A 20,000-nucleotide genomic window follows, 5' to 3' on the forward strand; every position below is an offset into this window, starting at 1 on the left:
GAGGATGAAGTACTACGAGGATGAAGTACCACATGGAGTACCACGAGGATGAAGTACCACGAGGATGAAGTACTACGAGGATGAAGTACCACATGGAGTACCACGAGCATGAAGTACCACGAGGATGAAGTACTACGAGGATGAAGTACCACATGGAGTACCACGAGCATGAAGTACCACGAGGATGAAGTACCACGAGCATGAAGTACCACGAGGATGAAGTACTACGAGGATGAAGTACCACATGGAGTACCACGAGGATGAAGTACCACGAGGATGAAGTACTACGAGGATGAAGTACCACATGGAGTACCACGAGCATGAAGTACCACGAGGATGAAGTACCACGAGGATGAAGTACTACGAGGATGAAGTACCACATGGAGTACCACGAGCATGAAGTACCACGAGGATGAAGTACTACGAGGATGAAGTACCACATGAAGTACCACGAGCATGAAGTACCACGAGGATGAAGTACCACATGGAGTACCACGAGGATGAAGTACCACATGGAGTACCACGAGGATGAAGTACCACATGGAGTACCACGAGGATGAAGTACCACGAGGATGAAGTACTACGAGGATGAAGTACCACATGGAGTACCACGAGCATGAAGTACTACGAGGATGAAGTACCACATGGAGTACCACGAGCATGAAGTACTACGAGGATGAAGTACCACGAGGATGAAGTACCACATGGAGTACCACGAGCATGAAGTACCACGAGGATGAAGTACCACATGGAGTACCACGAGCATGAAGTACTACGAGGATGAAGTACCACGAGGATGAAGTACCACATGGAGTACCACGAGCATGAAGTACTACGAGGATGAAGTACCACATGAAGTACCACGAGCATGAAGTACTACGAGGATGAAGTACCACATGGAGTACCACGAGCATGAAGTACCACGAGGATGAAGTACCACATGGAGTACCACGAGCATGAAGTACTACGAGGATGAAGTACCACATGGAGTACCACGAGCATGAAGTACCACGAGGATGAAGTACCACGAGCATGAAGTACTACGAGGATGAAGTACCACATGAAGTACCACGAGCATGAAGTACTACGAGGATGAAGTACCACATGGAGTACCACGAGCATGAAGTACTACGAGGATGAAGTACCACATGGAGTACCACGAGCATGAAGTACTACGAGGATGAAGTACCACATGAAGTACCACATGGAGTACCACGAGCATGAAGTACTACGAGGATGAAGTACCACATGAAGTACCACGAGCATGAAGTACCACGAGCATGAAGTACCACGAGCATGAAGTACCACGAGCATGAAGTACCACGAGGATGAAGTACCACGAGGATGAAGTACCACATGAAGTACCACGAGCATGAAGTACCACGAGCATGAAGTACCACGAGGATGAAGTACCACGAGGATGAAGTACCACATGAAATACCACGAGCATGAAGTACCACGAGCATGAAGTACCACGAGGATGAAGTACCACGAGGATGAAGTACCACATGAAATACCACGAGCATGAAGTACCACGAGCATGAAGTACCACGAGGATGAAGTACCACGAGGATGAAGTACCACATGAAATACCACGAGCATGAAGTACCACGAGCATGAAGTACCACGAGGATGAAGTACCACGAGGATGAAGTACCACATGAAATACCACGAGCATGAAGTACCACGAACATGAAGGACCACGCTCATGAAGTACCACGCTCATGAAGTACCACGCTCATGGAGTACCACGCTCATGGAGTACCACGCTCATGAAGTACCACGCTCATGAAGTACCACGCTCATGAAGTACCACGCTCATGAAGTACCACGAGGATGAAGTACCACGAGGATGAAGTACCACATGAAATACCACGAGCATGAAGTACCACGAACATGAAGGACCACGCTCATGAAGTACCACGCTCATGAAGTACCACGCTCATGAAGTACCACGCTCATGGAGTACCACGCTCATGGAGTACCACGCTCATGAAGTACCACATGGAGTACCACGCTCATGAAGTACCACGCTCATGAAGTACCACGCTCATGAAGTACCACGCTCATGAAGTACCACGAGGATGAAGTACCACGAGGATGAAGTACCACATGAAATACCACGAGCATGAAGTACCACGAGCATGAAGTACCACGAGGATGAAGTACCACGAGGATGAAGTACCACATGAAATACCACGAGCATGAAGTACCACGAGCATGAAGTACCACGAGGATGAAGTACCACGAGGATGAAGTACCACATGAAATACCACGAGCATGAAGTACCACGAGCATGAAGTACCACGAGGATGAAGTACCACGAGGATGAAGTACCACATGAAATACCACGAGCATGAAGTACCACGAACATGAAGGACCACGCTCATGAAGTACCACGCTCATGGAGTACCACGCTCATGAAGTACCACGCTCATGAAGTACCACGCTCATGGAGTACCACGCTCATGGAGTACCACGCTCATGAAGTACCACGCTCATGAAGTACCACGCTCATGAAGTACCACGCTCATGAAGTACCACGCTCATGAAGTACCACGCTCATGAAGTACCACGCTCATGAAGTACCACGCTCATGGAGTACCACGCTCATGAAGTACCACGCTCATGGAGTACCACGCTCATGGAGTACCACGCTCATGAAGTACCACGCTCATGAAGTACCACGCTCATGGAGTACCACGCTCATGGAGTACCACGCTCATGGAGTACCACGCTCATGAAGTACCACGCTCATGAAGTACCACGCTCATGGAGTACCACGCTCATGGAGTACCACGCTCATGAAGTACCACATGGAGTACCACATGGAGTACCACATGGAGTACCACACTCATGGAGTACCACATGGAGTACCACATGGAGTACCACATGGAGTACCACATGGAGTACCACATGGAGTACGGTTATGTGCTAGCCCGCCTCACTAACAGGACCCTTACTGCTGAACTGTGATGCTGTTCCCTGATAGAAGACACAAGTTTCTTCTGGTACCTGTAATACACTAGTTTTTAATTCATTATTGAATTTTGTGCAAAATGGGATTAATCGCAGCACTAAAATATATATATATATATATATATATATATATATATATATATATATATATATATATATATATATATATATATATATATATATATATATATATATATATAGTACACATATTAGTGTGTACATGTACACATACACAGTATTAGTACCTGCTGGAGCTGCTGCTGCAGGCGGCTCCTCTGCTGCCCGCTCAGCGTCAGTGCGTCCGGCTCTGGACCGGCTGGCTGCGTGCTGGACGGCGTGTGTGTCGGCAGACCGAGCTGCCGTCTCTTCCTGATGAACGCCATCTGCTGCTTCACCGTACGCAGCTCCGTGATTGGCTCCTCCTCCTCCTCGTCTCCTGGGCCTCTGCGGTGACAGCAGAGAAGGTTGCGGAGCGCGCCTCAGTTTGTTGGTGTGTGTAGGTGTGTGTGTGTTGGTGTGTGTGTAGGTGTGTGTGTTGGTGTGTGTGTTGGTGTGTGTGTAGGTGTGTGTGTGTTGGTGTGTGTGTGTTGGTGTGTGTGTAGGTGTGTGTGTTGGTGTGTGTGTAGGTGTGTGTGTTGGTGTGTGTGTTGGTGTGTGTGTAGGTGTGTGTGTGTTGGTGTGTGTGTGTTGGTGTGTGTGTAGGTGTGTGTGTTGGTGTGTGTGTTGGTGTGTGTGTAGGTGTGTGTGTTGGTGTGTGTGTTGGTGTGTGTGTAGGTGTGTGTGTAGGTGTGTGTGTGTGTTGGTGTGTGTGTAGGTGTGTGTGTTGGTGTGTGTGTAGGTGTGTGTGTGTTGGTGTATGTGTTGGTGTGTGTGTTGGTGTGTGTGTGTTGGTGTATGTGTTGGTGTGTGTGTTGGTGTGTGTGTGTGTGTAGGTGTGTGTGTGTGTGTGTGTGTGTGTAGGTGTGTGTGTAGGTGTGTGTGTAGGTGTGTGTGTGTTGGTGTATGTGTTGGTGTGTGTGTGTTGGTGTGTGTGTTGGTGTGTGTGTAGGTGTGTGTGTTGGTGTGTGTTGGTGTGTGTGTAGGTGTGTGTGTAGGTGTGTGTGTAGGTGTGTGTTGGTGTGTGTGTGTTGGTGTGCGTTGGTGTGTGTGTAGGTGTGTGTGTTGGTGTGTGTGTAGGTGTGTGTGTTGGTGTGTGTGTAGGTGTGTGTGTAGGTGTGTGTGTAGGTGTGTGTGTAGGTGTGTGTGTAGGTGTGTGTTGGTGTGTGTAGGTGTGTGTAGGTGTGTGTTGGTGTGTGTGTTGGTGTGTGTGTTGGTGTGTGTGTAGGTGTGTGTGTAGGTGTGTGTTGGTGTGTGTGTAGGTGTGTGTGTAGGTGTGTGTTGGTGTGTGTGTAGGTGTGTGTTGGTGTGTGTGTGTGTAGGTGTGTGTTGGTGTGTGTGTGTGTGTAGGTGTGTGTAGGTGTGTGTGTAGGTGTGTGTGTAGGTGTGTGTGTAGGTGTGTGTGTAGGTGTGTGTGTAGGTGTGTGTGTAGGTGTGTGTGTAGGTGTGTGTTGGTGTGTGTGTTGGTGTGTGTGTAGGTGTATGTGTAGGTGTGTGTAGGTGTGTGTGTAGGTGTGTGTGTAGGTGTGTGTTGGTGTGTGTGTAGGTGTGTGTGTTGGTGTGTGTGTAGGTGTGTGTGTAGGTGTATGTGTAGGTGTGTGTAGGTGTGTGTTGGTGTGTGTGTAGGTGTGTGTGTAGGTGTGTGTGTAGGTGTATGTGTAGGTGTGTGTAGGTGTGTGTTGGTGTGTGTGTAGGTGTGTGTGTTGGTAGGTTGATGTGTTACATACGACTTGAGCTGCTCCTGAGGTGTGTGTGTCCGAACAGAATCTTCCTGTGGCTCCTCCTCTTCTTCGTGGCCTTCATCTTCCACTTCCTGTCCCGCCGCGAGGTCTTCTTTCAACTGAAACAGGCACAGGCAGCTGAAGCAGAGTTCTCCTGTCTTCTGTGGTCAGCTTCAGTTTGTGGTGTCATGGTCTTTGTCTCCCTGCTGAGGGTTATGAGCTGAACATCCAGGCAGCAGCTGTTAACTGGGAGGTCTTCATCTCTGAAGCTCTACCCACTGGTCCTAAAGATCTACCCACTGGTCCTAAAGATCTACCCACTGGTCCTAAAGCTCTACCCACTGGTCCTGAAGCTCTACCCACTGGTCCTGAAGCTCTACCCACTGGTCCTAAAGATCTACCCACTGGTCCTGAAGATCTACCCACTGGTCCTGAAGATCTACCCACTGGTCCTGAAGATCTACCCACTGGTCCTGAAGATCTACCCACTGGTCCTGAAGCTCTACCCACTGGTCCTGAAGCTCTACCCACTGGTCCTAAAGATCTACCCACTGGTCCTAAAGCTCTACCCACTGGTCCTGAAGATCTACCCACTGGTCCTGAAGATCTACCCACTGGTCCTGAAGATCTACCCACTGGACCTAAAGATCTACCCACTGGTCCTGAAGCTCTACCCACTGGTCCTAAAGATCTACCCACTGGTCCTAAAGATCTACCCACTGGTCCTGAAGATCTACCCACTGGTCCTGAAGATCTACCCACTGGACCTAAAGATCTACCCACTGGTCCTGAAGATCTACCCACTGGTCCTGAAGCTCTACCCACTGGTCCTGAAGCTCTACCCACTGGTCCTGAAGATCTACCCACTGGTCCTGAAGATCTACCCACTGGTCCTGAAGCTCTACCCACTGGTCCTGAAGCTCTACCCACTGGTCCTAAAGATCTACCCACTGGTCCTAAAGCTCTACCCACTGGTCCTGAAGATCTACCCACTGGTCCTGAAGATCTACCCACTGGTCCTGAAGATCTACCCACTGGACCTAAAGATCTACCCACTGGTCCTGAAGCTCTACCCACTGGTCCTAAAGATCTACCCACTGGTCCTAAAGATCTACCCACTGGTCCTGAAGATCTACCCACTGGTCCTGAAGATCTACCCACTGGTCCTGAAGATCTACCCACTGGACCTAAAGATCTACCCACTGGTCCTGAAGCTCTACCCACTGGTCCTAAAGATCTACCCACTGGTCCTAAAGATCTACCCACTGGTCCTGAAGATCTACCCACTGGACCTAAAGATCTACCCACTGGTCCTGAAGATCTACCCACTGGTCCTGAAGATCTACCCACTGGTCCTGAAGATCTACCCACTGGTCCTGAAGATCTACCCACTGGTCCTAAAGATCTACCCACTGGTCCTGAAGATCTACCCACTGGTCCTGAAGATCTATCAGTGTGTAAGCTGTGCCCGTCCAGACTCCTGCTCTGAAACAGACGGAGGAGACTTACCGTTTCAAACAGCTCCTCCATCAGCTCATTCACCTCCTTCTCTGCAGGACAAACACCACCAGAATCAATTAATCCAACAACTTAACATGAGATGTAACAGTCTCATGAGACCATTTGTTCCCTAATAACTAGATAGATAAAAAGCACCTAATCAAGTTCATGGATCAATAAGAGAATGGCCATTTCAGGGTGTGTGTGCACTGACTGGTGATGCGGACGGCCTTGTCGTCACGGTAATCCTCCACATCGGGTTCATCGGTGTCGGCCAGAAAGTTGTACTCCGGATCATCTTCATCGTCACACTCTTCTGGCAGAGTGACACAGAAAGAAAGTGTGGTCACACACACACACACACACACACACACACACACACACACACACACACACACACACACACACACACACACACACACACACACACACACACACACACACACACACACACACACACACACACACACACACACACACACACACACACACACACACACACACACACACACACACACACACACACACACACACACACACACACACACACACACACACACACACACACACACACACACACACACACACACACACACACACACACACACACACACACACACACACACACACACACACACACACACACACACACACACACACACACACACACACACACACACACACACACACACACACACACACACACACACACACACACACACACACACACACACACACACACACACACACACACACACACACACACACACACACACACACACACACACACACACACACACACACACACACCTTCGTTCTCCATGTCTGAGGTCATCAAGCCTCTCAGCCAATCAGTCCAGTCCCTGTCCTCGTGGGCGGAACTGAAGTTGTACATGTCAGGCGTGATGTCGGGAGCTCGGAGCTCCGCCTCCAGCCGTCCAAGTGGGACATCGCGTAGAGGACGCTTGGACCGAGTCCGGTACGCCATCAGACCCACCGCATCCTCCGACTCAGGTAAAGGCTGACACACCAATAATTATTACGGCTTTACATTTCATGTCATTTAGCTGACGCTTTTATCCAAAGCGACTTACAATCATGTTAGATTCATACACTGTAGAACAGCTACAGGGAACAATTCAGGGTTAAGTGTCTTGCTCAAGGACACATCGACTAGGGCGGGGATTGAACCACCAACCCCCTGATTGAAAGACAGACCTGCTAACCACTAACCGCCCATAATCAATGCTATATATCAATTAACCAATGCTGGTCTGGTGTAAAGCTCTACCCACTGGTCCTTAAGATCTACCCACTGGACCTAAAGATCTACCCACTGGTCCTGAAGATCTACCCACTGGTCCTGAAGATCTACCCACTGGACCTAAAGATCTACCCACTGGTCCTGAAGATCTACCCACTGGTCCTGAAGATCTACCCACTGGTCCTGAAGCTCTACCCACTGGACCTAAAGATCTACCCACTGGTCCTTAAGATCTACCCACTGGACCTGAAGATCTACCCACTGGTCCTGAAGATCTACCCACTGGTCCTGAAGCTCTACCCACTGGTCCTGAAGCTCTACCCACTGGTCCTGAAGCTCTACCCACTGGACCTAAAGATCTACCCACTGGTCCTGAAGATCTACCCACTGGTCCTGAAGATCTACCCACTGGACCTAAAGATCTACCCACTGGTCCTGAAGATCTACCCACTGGACCTAAAGCTCTACCCACTGGTCCTTAAGATCTACCCACTGGTCCTAAAGATCTACCCACTGGACCTAAAGATCTACCCACTGGTCCTTAAGATCTACCCACTGGACCTAAAGATCTACCCACTGGTCCTTAAGATCTACCCACTGGTCCTTAAGATCTACCCACTGGACCTAAAGATCTACCCACTGGTCCTAAAGCTCTACCCACTGGACCTAAAGATCTACCCACTGGTCCTTAAGATCTACCCACTGGACCTAAAGATCTACCCACTGGTCCTTAAGATCTACCCACTGGTCCTAAAGCTCTACCCACTGGACCTAAAGATCTACCCACTGGTCCTTAAGATCTACCCACTGGACCTAAAGATCTACCCACTGGTCCTTAAGATCTACCCACTGGACCTAAAGATCTACCCACTGGTCCTAAAGCTCTACCCACTGGACCTAAAGATCTACCCACTGGACCTAAAGATCTACCCACTGGTCCTAAAGCTCTACCCACTGGACCTAAAGATCTACCCACTGGTCCTTAAGATCTACCCACTGGACCTAAAGATCTACCCACTGGTCCTAAAGCTCTACCCACTGGACCTAAAGATCTACCCACTGGTCCTTAAGATCTACCCACTGGACCTAAAGATCTACCCACTGGTCCTTAAGATCTACCCACTGGTCCTAAAGCTCTACCCACTGGACCTAAAGATCTACCCACTGGTCCTTAAGATCTACCCACTGGACCTAAAGATCTACCCACTGGTCCTTAAGATCTACCCACTGGACCTAAAGATCTACCCACTGGTCCTAAAGCTCTACCCACTGGACCTAAAGATCTACCCACTGGACCTAAAGATCTACCCACTGGTCCTAAAGCTCTACCCACTGGACCTAAAGATCTACCCACTGGTCCTTAAGATCTACCCACTGGACCTAAAGATCTACCCACTGGTCCTAAAGATCTACCCACTGGACCTAAAGATCTACCCACTGGTCCTTAAGATCTACCCACTGGTCCTAAAGATCTACCCACTGGTCCTTAAGATCTACCCACTGGTCCTTAAGATCTACCCACTGGACCTAAAGATCTACCCACTGGTCCTAAAGATCTACCCACTGGTCCTAAAGATCTACCCACTGGACCTAAAGATCTACCCACTGGTCCTTAAGATCTACCCACTGGTCCTAAAGATCTACCCACTGGTCCTTAAGATCTACCCACTGGTCCTAAAGATCTACCCACTGGTCCTTAAGATCTACCCACTGGTCCTTAAGATCTACCCACTGGTCCTAAAGACCTAAACAGTATATTCAGTGTTACCTGGTAGGGCTCTATACACACGGCCAGCTCCTCCTCCACAGCATGAAGTTTCTCCAGGAAGGTGCAGTCAGGCACGGCTTTGGAAGGAGGGGCTTTGGGAGGAGGGGGAGGTCCCATTGAGACAGACGCTGCCCTTAAATGCCTGGAGCAGCTCCGAGAAGTCTGAAGAGAGACGGAGGACACTTTTTATGGTTTAATCTATGTAATGTTGTGATGTGACAATAGTTCAACCAACCACGACAGAGAGGGGGCGGGGTTTACAGCTTTGATTGAGTGTTTATTGTTTACCAGCAAGGTGAAACGGAACCAGTCGGACAGCTGTTTGTCGTGTTCTTCCACTATGCCACATACAAGGATGCATGTTAGTCGGCGTGGACAGGTGTTAGGATGACATCACAGGAAGTATAATTACCTGCCAGGGGCTGCAGCTGTCCTCCTCCACTTTGTTCAGTCGACTCCCTCTGGGAGACGAAACTGAGCTCTCCATGTCGCTCTCCTGGAATGTCTACACATACATCCATAATCAATAATCAATCCTCAGTGTGAACCTGTACTGCAGCCAATCAGAGCCGTGCCTCACATCTTCAGCTGTCTCGTCCTCGTCTTCCTCATCAGGATGGTACTCCTCATCAGAGGAGTCTTCCTCAGCCAGAGGGATGTCCACAAACTGAGGAGCCTGGAGACAGAAGACAGAGCTGTAGGTTTAAAGACTAACCTTAAGTCCTCCTACTGCGTCGCTTAGAACCGTTCAAATGAGACGAAGCCACGCCCACTTCAGTAGGACGACTACGATGACGGCTTCAGTGAAAAGCACCAATGTTTTGAGAATATGATCAATTTCATACATTACGGCTAATTACATCTAGCTAACTAACATTTGCCAGCCAATGACACTGAGCCAAGTAACGTCAACCAGCTAATGACACTGAGCTAGCTAACGGTAGCCTGCTAATGACACTGAGCTAGCTAACGGTAGCCTGCTAATGACACTGAGCTAGCCAACGGTAGCCAGCTAATTACATTATATTAGTCATATTATTCAATTTAAAAGTGTGTCTTTAAAATGTCTTTAAATATAAACCCTGAAAATAAAAGTTATTGGTCGTTTCCATCCAACTGTTTTGAGCTTCACCTTGTTGACATCCCTCGTCTTCTTGATGGGAGAAATGTTCCAAGCTGGAATCACCTGAGAGAGAGAGAGAGAGAGAGAGAGAGACAGGCAGAGAGACAGACATTGAGCCGGTTAGACAGACAGACAGACAGACAGAGAGTTAGACAGACAGACAGACGTGTGTCTCACCACTCCTTTCTCCACGACCTCTTTGAACTTGGATCGAGTCATTTTGGGCTCCTGAATCAAATAGAAACATAAATAGAAGGGAACTATTTAAATGAAGCCAAACCGTGCACTCTGATTAGACGACAGACGGAGGGACTCACAAAGGCAGGGACGGCCTCCGTCTCATTGATGGCAGCTTTCATCATGGCCACAACGTGTTCGTTGGTGATCACTTCCTGTAGGTCAAAGGTCAAATGTCTCTTCTTGTTTATAGTGATGTGTCACCTCAAACAAAGATCTTCACAAAAACACTCAAATTAAATGTAAACAGATTAACTTTTTATAGTATAAATATAATAAATGTAAAATAAAGTGTTCCGTATGGATAAACTCACGTGGATGATGTTTCTCACGTTCACGGTGGTAAGGTTGTGCTGTTTGGACTTGGTCTCCAGTGATTGGTCCAGCTGCCTGTCAATCTCCTCGCTCTCTGAGGCCCCAACCCTCTCATCTTCCTCCACCGCCGACTTCCTCTTCCTCGCCGCTCTCCTCCTCGTCGCCTTCACCTTCACCTGCCTGTCCTCTGAGAGACAAAAGAGGAACATTTGATCTGAATGTTACAGACACTGTAGGGTGTGTGTGTGTGTGTGTGTGTGTACATGTGTATGTGTCTGTGTTACCCATGGTGATGATGAGGCTGGAGTCGGTCATGTCTTCCTCCACCAGCAGGTACTCCTCCTCCTCCTCCTCCTCCTCCTCTTCCTCCTCCTCCTCCTCCTGAGCTCTGCCCCCTGCAGGAGCCAGAGGAGGGAGCAAAGCATCATGGGAGCTGAGCTGAGGACTGGAGCATGGCGGTCTGAAGCTCCGGGCGGGGGAGGAGTTCAGGGTTTGGGGTTTGAATGGGCTGAGTTTGAGGCGTTTGCGGACAGCGCTCATTGTGGGGAAACATGACCTCCGACCTGTGAAAAGATGAGGTTATCCTGTCATGAACACGATTCAGAGTTCATGATCATTCTGGAGTGTGAGGGGTCACAAATAGGCGGACCATGGTCAAGGTCCCGCTGTCGTTCATGTTAGCTCCTCACAGTCAGCTTGTTAGCTCATCACAGTCAGCTTGTTAGCTCCTCACAGTCAGCTTGTTAGCTCCTCACAGTCAGCTTGTTAGCTCATCACAGTCAGCTTGTTAGCTCCTCACAGTCAGCTTGTTAGCTCCTCACAGTCAGCTTGTTAGCTCATCACAGTCAGCTTGTTAGCTCCTCACAGTCAGCTTGTTAGCTCCTCACAGTCAGCTTGTTAGCTCCTCACAGTCAGCTTGTTAGCTCCTCACAGTCAGCTTGTTAGCTCCTCACTGGTAGCTTGTTAGCTCCTCACAGTCAGCTTGTTAGCTCCTCACAGTCAGCTTGTTAGCTCCTCACAGTCAGCTTGTTAGCTCATCACAGTCAGCTTGTTAGCTCCTCACAGTCAGCTTGTTAGCTCCTCACTGGTAGCTTGTGTTACGTTACATTTCCTTTAGCTGACGCTTTTATCCAAAGTGACTTACAATAAGTGCATTAAACCATGAGCACAAACTCAGAACAAGAATAAAGAAAAACAATTTCTTCAAGAAAGTGCCATTTAAGTACTAATCTATAAACAGACCGTTCTCAAACTCAGCTGCAATAAATCTGAAATACTCATCGGCCCTAACTCCCTTACCCGCTCAGCCCAGACCTTCTCTCTCAACATTGATGGCTCCATCGTCACCCCCTCCACCCAGGCACACAACCTCGGTATCATCCTTGACCCCACCCTCTTTCCTACCCCACGACAACCACATCACCAAAACTGGCGTCTTTCATCTCACATCATCTCCGGCCCTCTCTGTCCTCTGCCACTGAAGTTCTCCTCCATGCCCTCATGACCTCCAGACTTGACTACTGCAACAGCACCTCTTTGGCTCTCCCAACAAAACCTTCAGTATGTTCAGAACTCTGCTGCTCACCTCCACCCGCCGCTATGACCACATCACCCCCGTCCTACGCAACCGTCACTGGCTCCCGGTAAAATTCAGGATAGACTTTAAAATACAACTCACCACCTACAAAGCCCTAAACAACCTGCCCCCCCCCCTGGAACGCCCTCCCCATCCACATCCTGCACCCTACCCTCCACTACATTTTAATAAAATCCAACAGGCTTTCTCTAGTCTGATCTATGATTAAATGCCTCTAAGACCAAAGTAATGTGGTTTGGTAAGAAGGGACGTGCACCCTTAATTACCCCTAGCATTTCTCCCCCTGATGGGGCTCCTCTAGACCAGGTTACTGAATATACATATTTAGGAATTTGTCTAGACAATACTCTCTCCTTCTCCATCCACATTGATAAACTGCTGTCCAAAATCAAATCAAAAATTGGGTTCCTCTACAGAATGCGCTCTGCTTTCACCGCCTCTGCTAAAAAAACACTTGTACAAATGACCATCCTTCCCATGTTTGATTATGGGGATGTCGTCTACAGATCAGCATGCAAGGGTTCGCTACAAAAGCTTGATGTTCTATATAACTCAAATGCTCCCTTCAGAACACACCACTGCACTCTATATTCATCACTAAACTGGCCATCAAATTCACTGGTTGTTGTTAATCTATAAAACTCTCCTTGGTTTATCTCCGCCCTACCGGTGTCAGCTGCTGCACATCTCATTCCACTCGCTCTGATAACCGTATTTTGTTGGATGTCCCTATAAGAGTTTCTCTGCACTTGGTTTGTCTTCGTTTAATGTTGCTGCAGCTACAACCTGGAATGAACTACAGAAATACAACTTCACTCCTACGTCTCCAAGTCGGCCTTTAAAGCCAAGATCACAGACTTGCTGAAGAAGAATGCAGCTGTTTCTCAGGCTGTTAGCATGTTGCTTTCTCCACTCCTTGGCACTTTTTAAAACTTGTATTTATTTATTTTCCTCTCCTTTCCCTCAAGAGGTTTTCGCCTCTTGTCAGGCCACAGTTGAAAATAAGAATTTGTTCTTAATCTGTTTCGCCTGGCTAAATAAAGGTTAAAAAAAATAAAATAAAAAAAATACATGACTCACTCCTATACCCTACCCTCCACTACATGACTCACTCCTACACCCTACCCTCCACTACATGACTCACTCCTATACTCTACCCTCCACTACATGACTCACTCCTATACCCTACCCTCCACTACATGACTCACTCCTATACCCTACCCTCCACTACATGACTCACTCCTACACCCTACCCTCCACTACATGACTCACTCCTACACCCTACCCTCCACTACATGACTCACTCCTACACCCTACCCTCCACTACATGACTCACTCCTATACCCTACCCTCCACTACATGACTCACTCCTATACCCTACCCTCCACTACATGACTCACTCCTACACCCTACCCTCCACTACATGACTCACTCCTATACCCTACCCTCCACTACATGACTCACTCCTATACCCTACCCTCCACTACATGACTCACTCCTATACCCTACCCTCCACTACATGACTCACTCCTATACTCTACCCTCCACTACATGACTCACTCCTATACCCTACCCTCCACTACATGACTCACTCCTATACCCTACCCTCCACTACATGACTCACTCCTATACGCTACATGACTCACTCCTACACCCTACCCTCCACTACATGACTCACTCCTACACCCTACCCTCCACTACATGACTCACTCCTATACCCTACCCTCCACTACATGACTCACTCCTACACCCTACCCTCCACTACATGACTCACTCCTATACCCTACCCTCCACTACATGACTCACTCCTATACGCTACATGACTCACTCCTACACCCTACCCTCCACTACATGACTCACTCCTACACCCTACCCTCCACTACATGACTCACTCCTATACCCTACCCTCCACTACATGACTCACTCCTACACCCTACCCTCCACTACATGACTCACTCCTATACCCTACCCTCCACTACATGACTCACTCCTATACCCTACCCTCCACTACATGACTCACTCCTATACCCTACCCTCCACTACATGACTCACTCCTATACGCTACATGACTCACTCCTACACCCTACCCTCCACTACATGACTCACTCCTACACCCTACCCTCCACTACATGACTCACTCCTACACCCTACCCTCCACTACATGACTCACTCCTACACCCTACCCTCCACTACATGACTCACTCCTATACCCTACCCTCCACTACATGACTCACTCCTATACGCTACATGACTCACTCCTATACCCTACCCTCCACTACATGACTCACTCCTATACCCTACCCTCCACTACATGACTCACTCCTATACCCTACCCTCCACTACATGACTCACTCCTATACCCTACCCTCCACTACATGATTCATTCCACATATCTTCTCCAGTTTTTCCCGAAATGTTCCGTTTGATGTGTCCTCGAGCAAGACACTTAACCCCAAATTGCTGCCCGTAGCTGTGTCACTTTGGATAAAAGCATCAGCTAAAGCACTGGCTGTAGCTCACAGGGAGAGCGGTCGTCCCGTAACCACAAGGTAGCCGGTTCGATCCCCGCTCTCCCCATCGTGCATGTTGAAGTGTCCTTGAGCAAGACAATGAACCACCAGTTGCTCCTCAGGCTTCACTGCTCCTTAATAACTAAGGATGATCCATACAGAGAACACGTTACCCACAGGGATCAATACAAGTGTACATTTATTTCTTTAATGAAATGTCTACGGCCTATGTAAAGTGTCTTTGAGTGTCTAGAGAAGCGCTTTATGAATTTGATTATTATTTCCCATTTTTTATTTATTCAAGGTTAGCTAGTAGCTTATGTTAGCTCCTCAGTCAGCTTGTGTTAGCTCCTCACGGGTAGCTTGTGTTAGCTCCTCACGGCTAGCTCGTGCTAGCTCAACAGTCAGCTCGTGTTAGCTCCTCACGGGTAGCTTGTGTTAGCTCCTCAGTCAGCTTGTGTTAGCTCCTCACGGGTAGCTTGTGTTAGCTCCTCAGAGTCAACTCGTATTAGCTCAACAGTCAGCTTGTGTTAGCTCCTCACAGGTTTCTCGTGTTAGCTCAACAGTCAGCTCGTGTTAGCTCCTCACAGGTAGCTCGTGTTAGCTCAACAGTCAGCTCGTGTTAGCTCAACAGTCAGCTTGTGTTAGCTCCTCACAGGTAGCTCGTGTTAGCTCCTCACAGTCAGTAGTTACCGTGTTTTGATCAGTTTCTCCTCCACCTAGCATGGTAACACCTAACTAGCCAGATAACTAGTGACCATTAGCAAGACCGATTACAGGACAACAGGAGTCCAGGTCCGAGCGCTCACCTTCCGGTCCAACGCTCGCTCTTACTATCCAGTACCGGTCGCTATATTCCGGTTAAACGGTTACGTTCTGTCACGAGCAGCAGAAACACGCTCGCACGCCACAACAACGAGCCACTTCCGGCTGTGCGTCATTACGTAACTGTGAGGCGCTGCTCTTCTTCTTCAGTGTTTATTATCGGTTTAAATGTGGCGGCAACCACGTGGTCTGGAGCGGAAAAAGCAGTCACGTGATAAATAAACCACTAAAAACAGCATGACGTCACAATAAGTCTGGTCTTAGACCTGGTGAGTCAGACCGTATGGACTGGAGATCAGGTTCTCTTGATCCTGTTAACCCCAGTAACAGAATAACCCGATTTCTACTGCAGAGCCAGGATCTGCACCTGGACCAGGATCAACCTCTGGACCAGTGGACAGCGGTGCTGAACCTGAACCCATCTCCATGGGTTCTTACAGGAACCAATAAGAGGAGAACAGTTCATTCTTTCATTGTTATGCAGACGATACTCAATTATATCTATGGATCAAACCAGAGGAGACCAACCAGCTCGCTAAAATTCAAGCATGTCTTAAAGACATAAAAACATGGATGACCTGCAACTTCCTGATGTTAAACTCAGACAAAACTGAAGTTATTTTACTGGCCCTGAACACCTCAGAGATCAATTATCTGGTGATGTGGTTTCTGTAGATGGCATTGCCCTGGCATCCAACACCACTGTAAAGAATCTCTAGTTATCTTTGACCCAGACTTGTCCTTTAACTCCACGTTAAGCAAATCTCAAGGATTGCATTTTTTCATCTACGTAACATTTCAAAAATCAGGCACATCTTGTCTCAAAAAGATGCAGAAAAGCTGGTTCACGCGTTTGTTACTTCCAGACTAGATTACTGCAACTCCTTATTATCAGGCTGCTCTAATAAGTCTCTTAAGTCCCTCCAGTTGATCCAGAATGCTGCAGCTCGTGTACTCACAAAAACTAAGAAAAGAGATCACATGACTCCTGTATTAGCTGCTCTGCACTGGCTCCCTGTAAAATCAAGAATCACATTTAAAATTCTTCTCCTCACCTACAAAGCCTTGATTGGTGATGCACCATCATATCTTAAGGAGCTTGTAGTACCATATTGCCCCACTAGAGAGCTGCTCACTAAATGCGGGGCTACTTGTGGTTCCTAGAGTCCTAAAAAGTAGGATGGGAGCAAGAGCCTTCAGTTATCAAGCTCCTCTTTTATGGAACCAGCTTCCACTTTCAGTCCTGGAGGCAGACACAGTCACCTCATTCAAGAATAGACTTAAGACTTTCCTCTTTAATAGTTCTTATAGTTAGGGCTGAATCAGGTTTGCCCTGGTCCAGCCCCTTGATATGCTGCTATAGGCTTATAGGCTGCTGGGGGATGTTTTAGGAGACACTGAGCACCTCTCTCCTCTTCTCTCTCTACTTATGGATGAATTTACATCTCTCCATTGCACCTTATTAACTCTGCTTCCTCCCCGGAGTCGTTGTGACTTCACGTCTCATAGGGTCCATTGGACCTGGAGGTGTCTGATGCTGGTGAGCCAGCCTCCCATTGGCCCTGCTGATGCCCCGCCCCCCCTCCTCTCTACCTCCTTCTGTTTCATGGATTGGAGTTCCATTCATACATTGTCATATTCATGTAATGTGTTTATGTAGGGGGGCCTCCTCCGCTCTCCAGGACTGCTTTGACTCAACAGACTGGGGTATGTTTAAGCAAGCAGCCACATACAACCACCACACAGACATTGAGGAATACACAGACACTGTTACTTCCTACATCAGTAAGTGCATGGATGATGTGACCCACATAAAGACCATCACCACTCGGGCTAACCAGAAGCCGTGGCTGACAGGGGAAGTCCATCGGCTGCTGAGGGCCAGAAACAAGGCCTTCAGAGCCGGGGATGAAACTGGCCTGAGAAGAGCGAGAGCCAACCTGTCCCACGGCCTCAGGAAGGCAAAACAAGACTACACAAACAAGATAACCTCGCACTTCAGAGACAGCAGAGATACACGGAGCCTGTGGCAGGGCATTCAGACCATTACGGACTACAAACCCAAGTCACAGACCTGCGACAACAACATCTCTCTGTTAAATGACCTCAACAGCTTCTTTGCACGGTTTGAAGCACAAAACGGCACACGTCCATGCAAGACTCCACCCCCTCCCCACGATCAGGTCCTGTGCCTGTCTGCTGCCAGCGTGAAGAGGACACTCTCCAATGTCAACACCCGCAAGGCAACAGGTCCAGACAACATCCCTGGTTGTGTGTTGAAGGACTGCGCAGAGGAGCTTAAGGATGTCCTTGCGGATATCTTTAACACTTCTCTGAGACAAGCTGTTGTTCCAACGTGCTTCAAGGCCACCACCATCATACCTGTGCCAAAGAAACCCACTCCGTCCGGCTTTAATGACTATCGTCCAGTGGCACTTACCCCCATAATAATGAAGTGCTTTGAACGACTAGTCATATCACATATCAAATCCATTCTCCCACCCACCCTGGACCCTTTCCAATTTGCATACCGTGCCAAACGGTCCACGGAGGATGCAATCTGCTCTGCTCTCCACCCAGCCCTCACCCACCTGGACACAAAAGACTCATATGTGAGAATGCTGTTCATAGACTTTAGTTCAGCATTCAACACCATAATCCCTCAACAACTCATCTGCAAACTTGACCAGCTGGGGCTCAACACCTCGCTGTGTAACTGGCTGCTGGACTTCCTCAGTGAGAGGCCACAAGCAGTACGTGTGGGCAACAACACCTCGAGCAGCATCACACTGAGCACAGGGGCCCCTCAGGGCTGTGTGCTCAGCCCACTGCTCTTCACCTTGCTGACTCACGACTGCAAAACCACCTACAGCACCAACCACATGGTCAAGTTTGCAGAAGACACAACTCTGGTTGGTCTCATCACCAAGGATGATGAGACCCACTACAGGAAGGAGGTCAGTCTTCTGACCACGTGGTGCGGAGACAACAACCTCCTTCTAAACAACAGCAAGACCAAGGAGATTGTTGTTGACTTCCGGAGAGGCCACACTGAACACCCACCACTGACCATCAATGGTGCTGTTATAGAGAGAGTGAGCAGCACCAAATTCCTGGGGGTGGACATCAGTGAAGACCTCTCCTGGACAGCCAACACAACATCCCTGGCAAAGAAAGCACAGAGGCGCCTCTACTTCCTCCGGAAGCTGAGGAAGGCAAGAACCCCCCCACCCATCATGTGCACCTTTTACCGTGGCACCATTGAGAGCATCCTGACTGCATCACTGTGTGGGGCGGAAGCTGCACGGACTACAACAGGAAAGCCCTGCAGCGCATAGTGAACGCAGCTGGACGCATCATCGGTGCCTCACTCCCCCCCCTCCCCTCCCTGCAGGACATATATAACACCCGCCTCACCCGCAAAGTGACCATGATTGTGAGCGACTCCTGCCCCCCCTCACACGGTCTCCTCAGCCTCCTGCACTCTGGGAGGAGATACCGGAGCCTCCGGGCTCGCACCACCAGACTGTCAAACAGCTTCATCCACCAGGCTGTCAGGAAGCTGAACTCTCTCCCCACTCCTAAAGTAGACTCATATGTCAAATGCTGCTTTATATATTGTTTACATGTTCTTTGTTGTTGTTGTTAGCTGTTTGCACTTTTATTATTATTATTATTATTACTACAAACACTTTATGTTGGACAAGAGAGAAACGTACTTTCAGATCTTCTGTATGTTTGCACAAATGGAAGAAGTGACAATAAAGCTAACTTTGAACTTTGATGTAACTCTGTTCATCTGGTCACATGACATCTATTCATCTGTCCATCCGGGGAGAGGGATCCTCCTCTGTTGCTCTCCTGAAGGTTTCTTCCCTTTTTTCCCTGTCAAAGGTTATTTTTGGGGAGTTTTTCCTGATCCGATGTGAGGTCAAAGGTCAGGGATGTCGTATGTGTACAGATTGTAAAGCCCTCTGAGGGGAGTTTGTAATATTGGGCTATACAAAATAAACTGAATTAAAGAACAGCTGTTTGTATTCATTTATTCATAAAATCCAGATGAAA

General features: G+C 48.5%; 2 protein-coding genes across 6 annotated transcripts in view; both read right to left on the reverse strand.

The window, feature by feature from the left end:
* si:dkey-27c15.3 (GON-4-like protein) overlaps nt 1-16,116 on the reverse strand; it is a 23,242-nt gene extending 7,126 nt beyond the window's left edge. For 3 of the 4 annotated variants that reach the window (XM_034545622.1, XM_034545620.1, XM_034545623.1), the window contains exons 1-14: nt 15,920-16,116; nt 11,288-11,566; nt 11,003-11,190; nt 10,769-10,843; nt 10,629-10,679; nt 10,461-10,514; nt 9,909-10,004; nt 9,741-9,833; nt 9,329-9,490; nt 7,107-7,317; nt 6,511-6,612; nt 6,306-6,346; nt 4,803-4,915; nt 3,225-3,423 (exon numbers count right to left, since the gene is read on the reverse strand). In XM_034545622.1, the coding sequence (XP_034401513.1) occupies nt 3,225-3,423; nt 4,803-4,915; nt 6,306-6,346; nt 6,511-6,612; nt 7,107-7,317; nt 9,329-9,490; nt 9,741-9,833; nt 9,909-10,004; nt 10,461-10,514; nt 10,629-10,679; nt 10,769-10,843; nt 11,003-11,190; nt 11,288-11,543 (1,641 nt within the window). In that variant the 5' untranslated portion in view covers nt 11,544-11,566; nt 15,920-16,116. Of the gene's footprint in view, nt 1-3,224; nt 3,424-4,802; nt 4,916-6,305; nt 6,347-6,510; nt 6,613-7,106; nt 7,318-9,328; nt 9,491-9,740; nt 9,834-9,908; nt 10,005-10,460; nt 10,515-10,628; nt 10,680-10,768; nt 10,844-11,002; nt 11,191-11,287; nt 11,567-15,803 lie in introns of all 4 variants that reach the window. The other variant, XM_034545621.1, reaches the window with a different exon arrangement.
* A 3,848-nt stretch (nt 16,117-19,964) lies between these two features.
* Nucleotides 19,965-20,000, reverse strand: part of LOC117739362 (C2 calcium-dependent domain-containing protein 4A-like) — a 1,552-nt gene continuing 1,516 nt past the window's right edge. For both annotated transcript variants that reach the window (XM_034545720.1, XM_034545718.1), the window contains exon 3: nt 19,965-20,000. This exon is cut by the window's right edge and continues 212 nt beyond it. The gene's annotated coding sequence lies outside the window, so the exon portion shown is untranslated.

The sequence above is a fragment of the Cyclopterus lumpus genome, chromosome 11, assembly GCF_009769545.1.
Source record: "Cyclopterus lumpus isolate fCycLum1 chromosome 11, fCycLum1.pri, whole genome shotgun sequence".
NCBI lineage: Eukaryota > Metazoa > Chordata > Actinopteri > Perciformes > Cyclopteridae > Cyclopterus > Cyclopterus lumpus.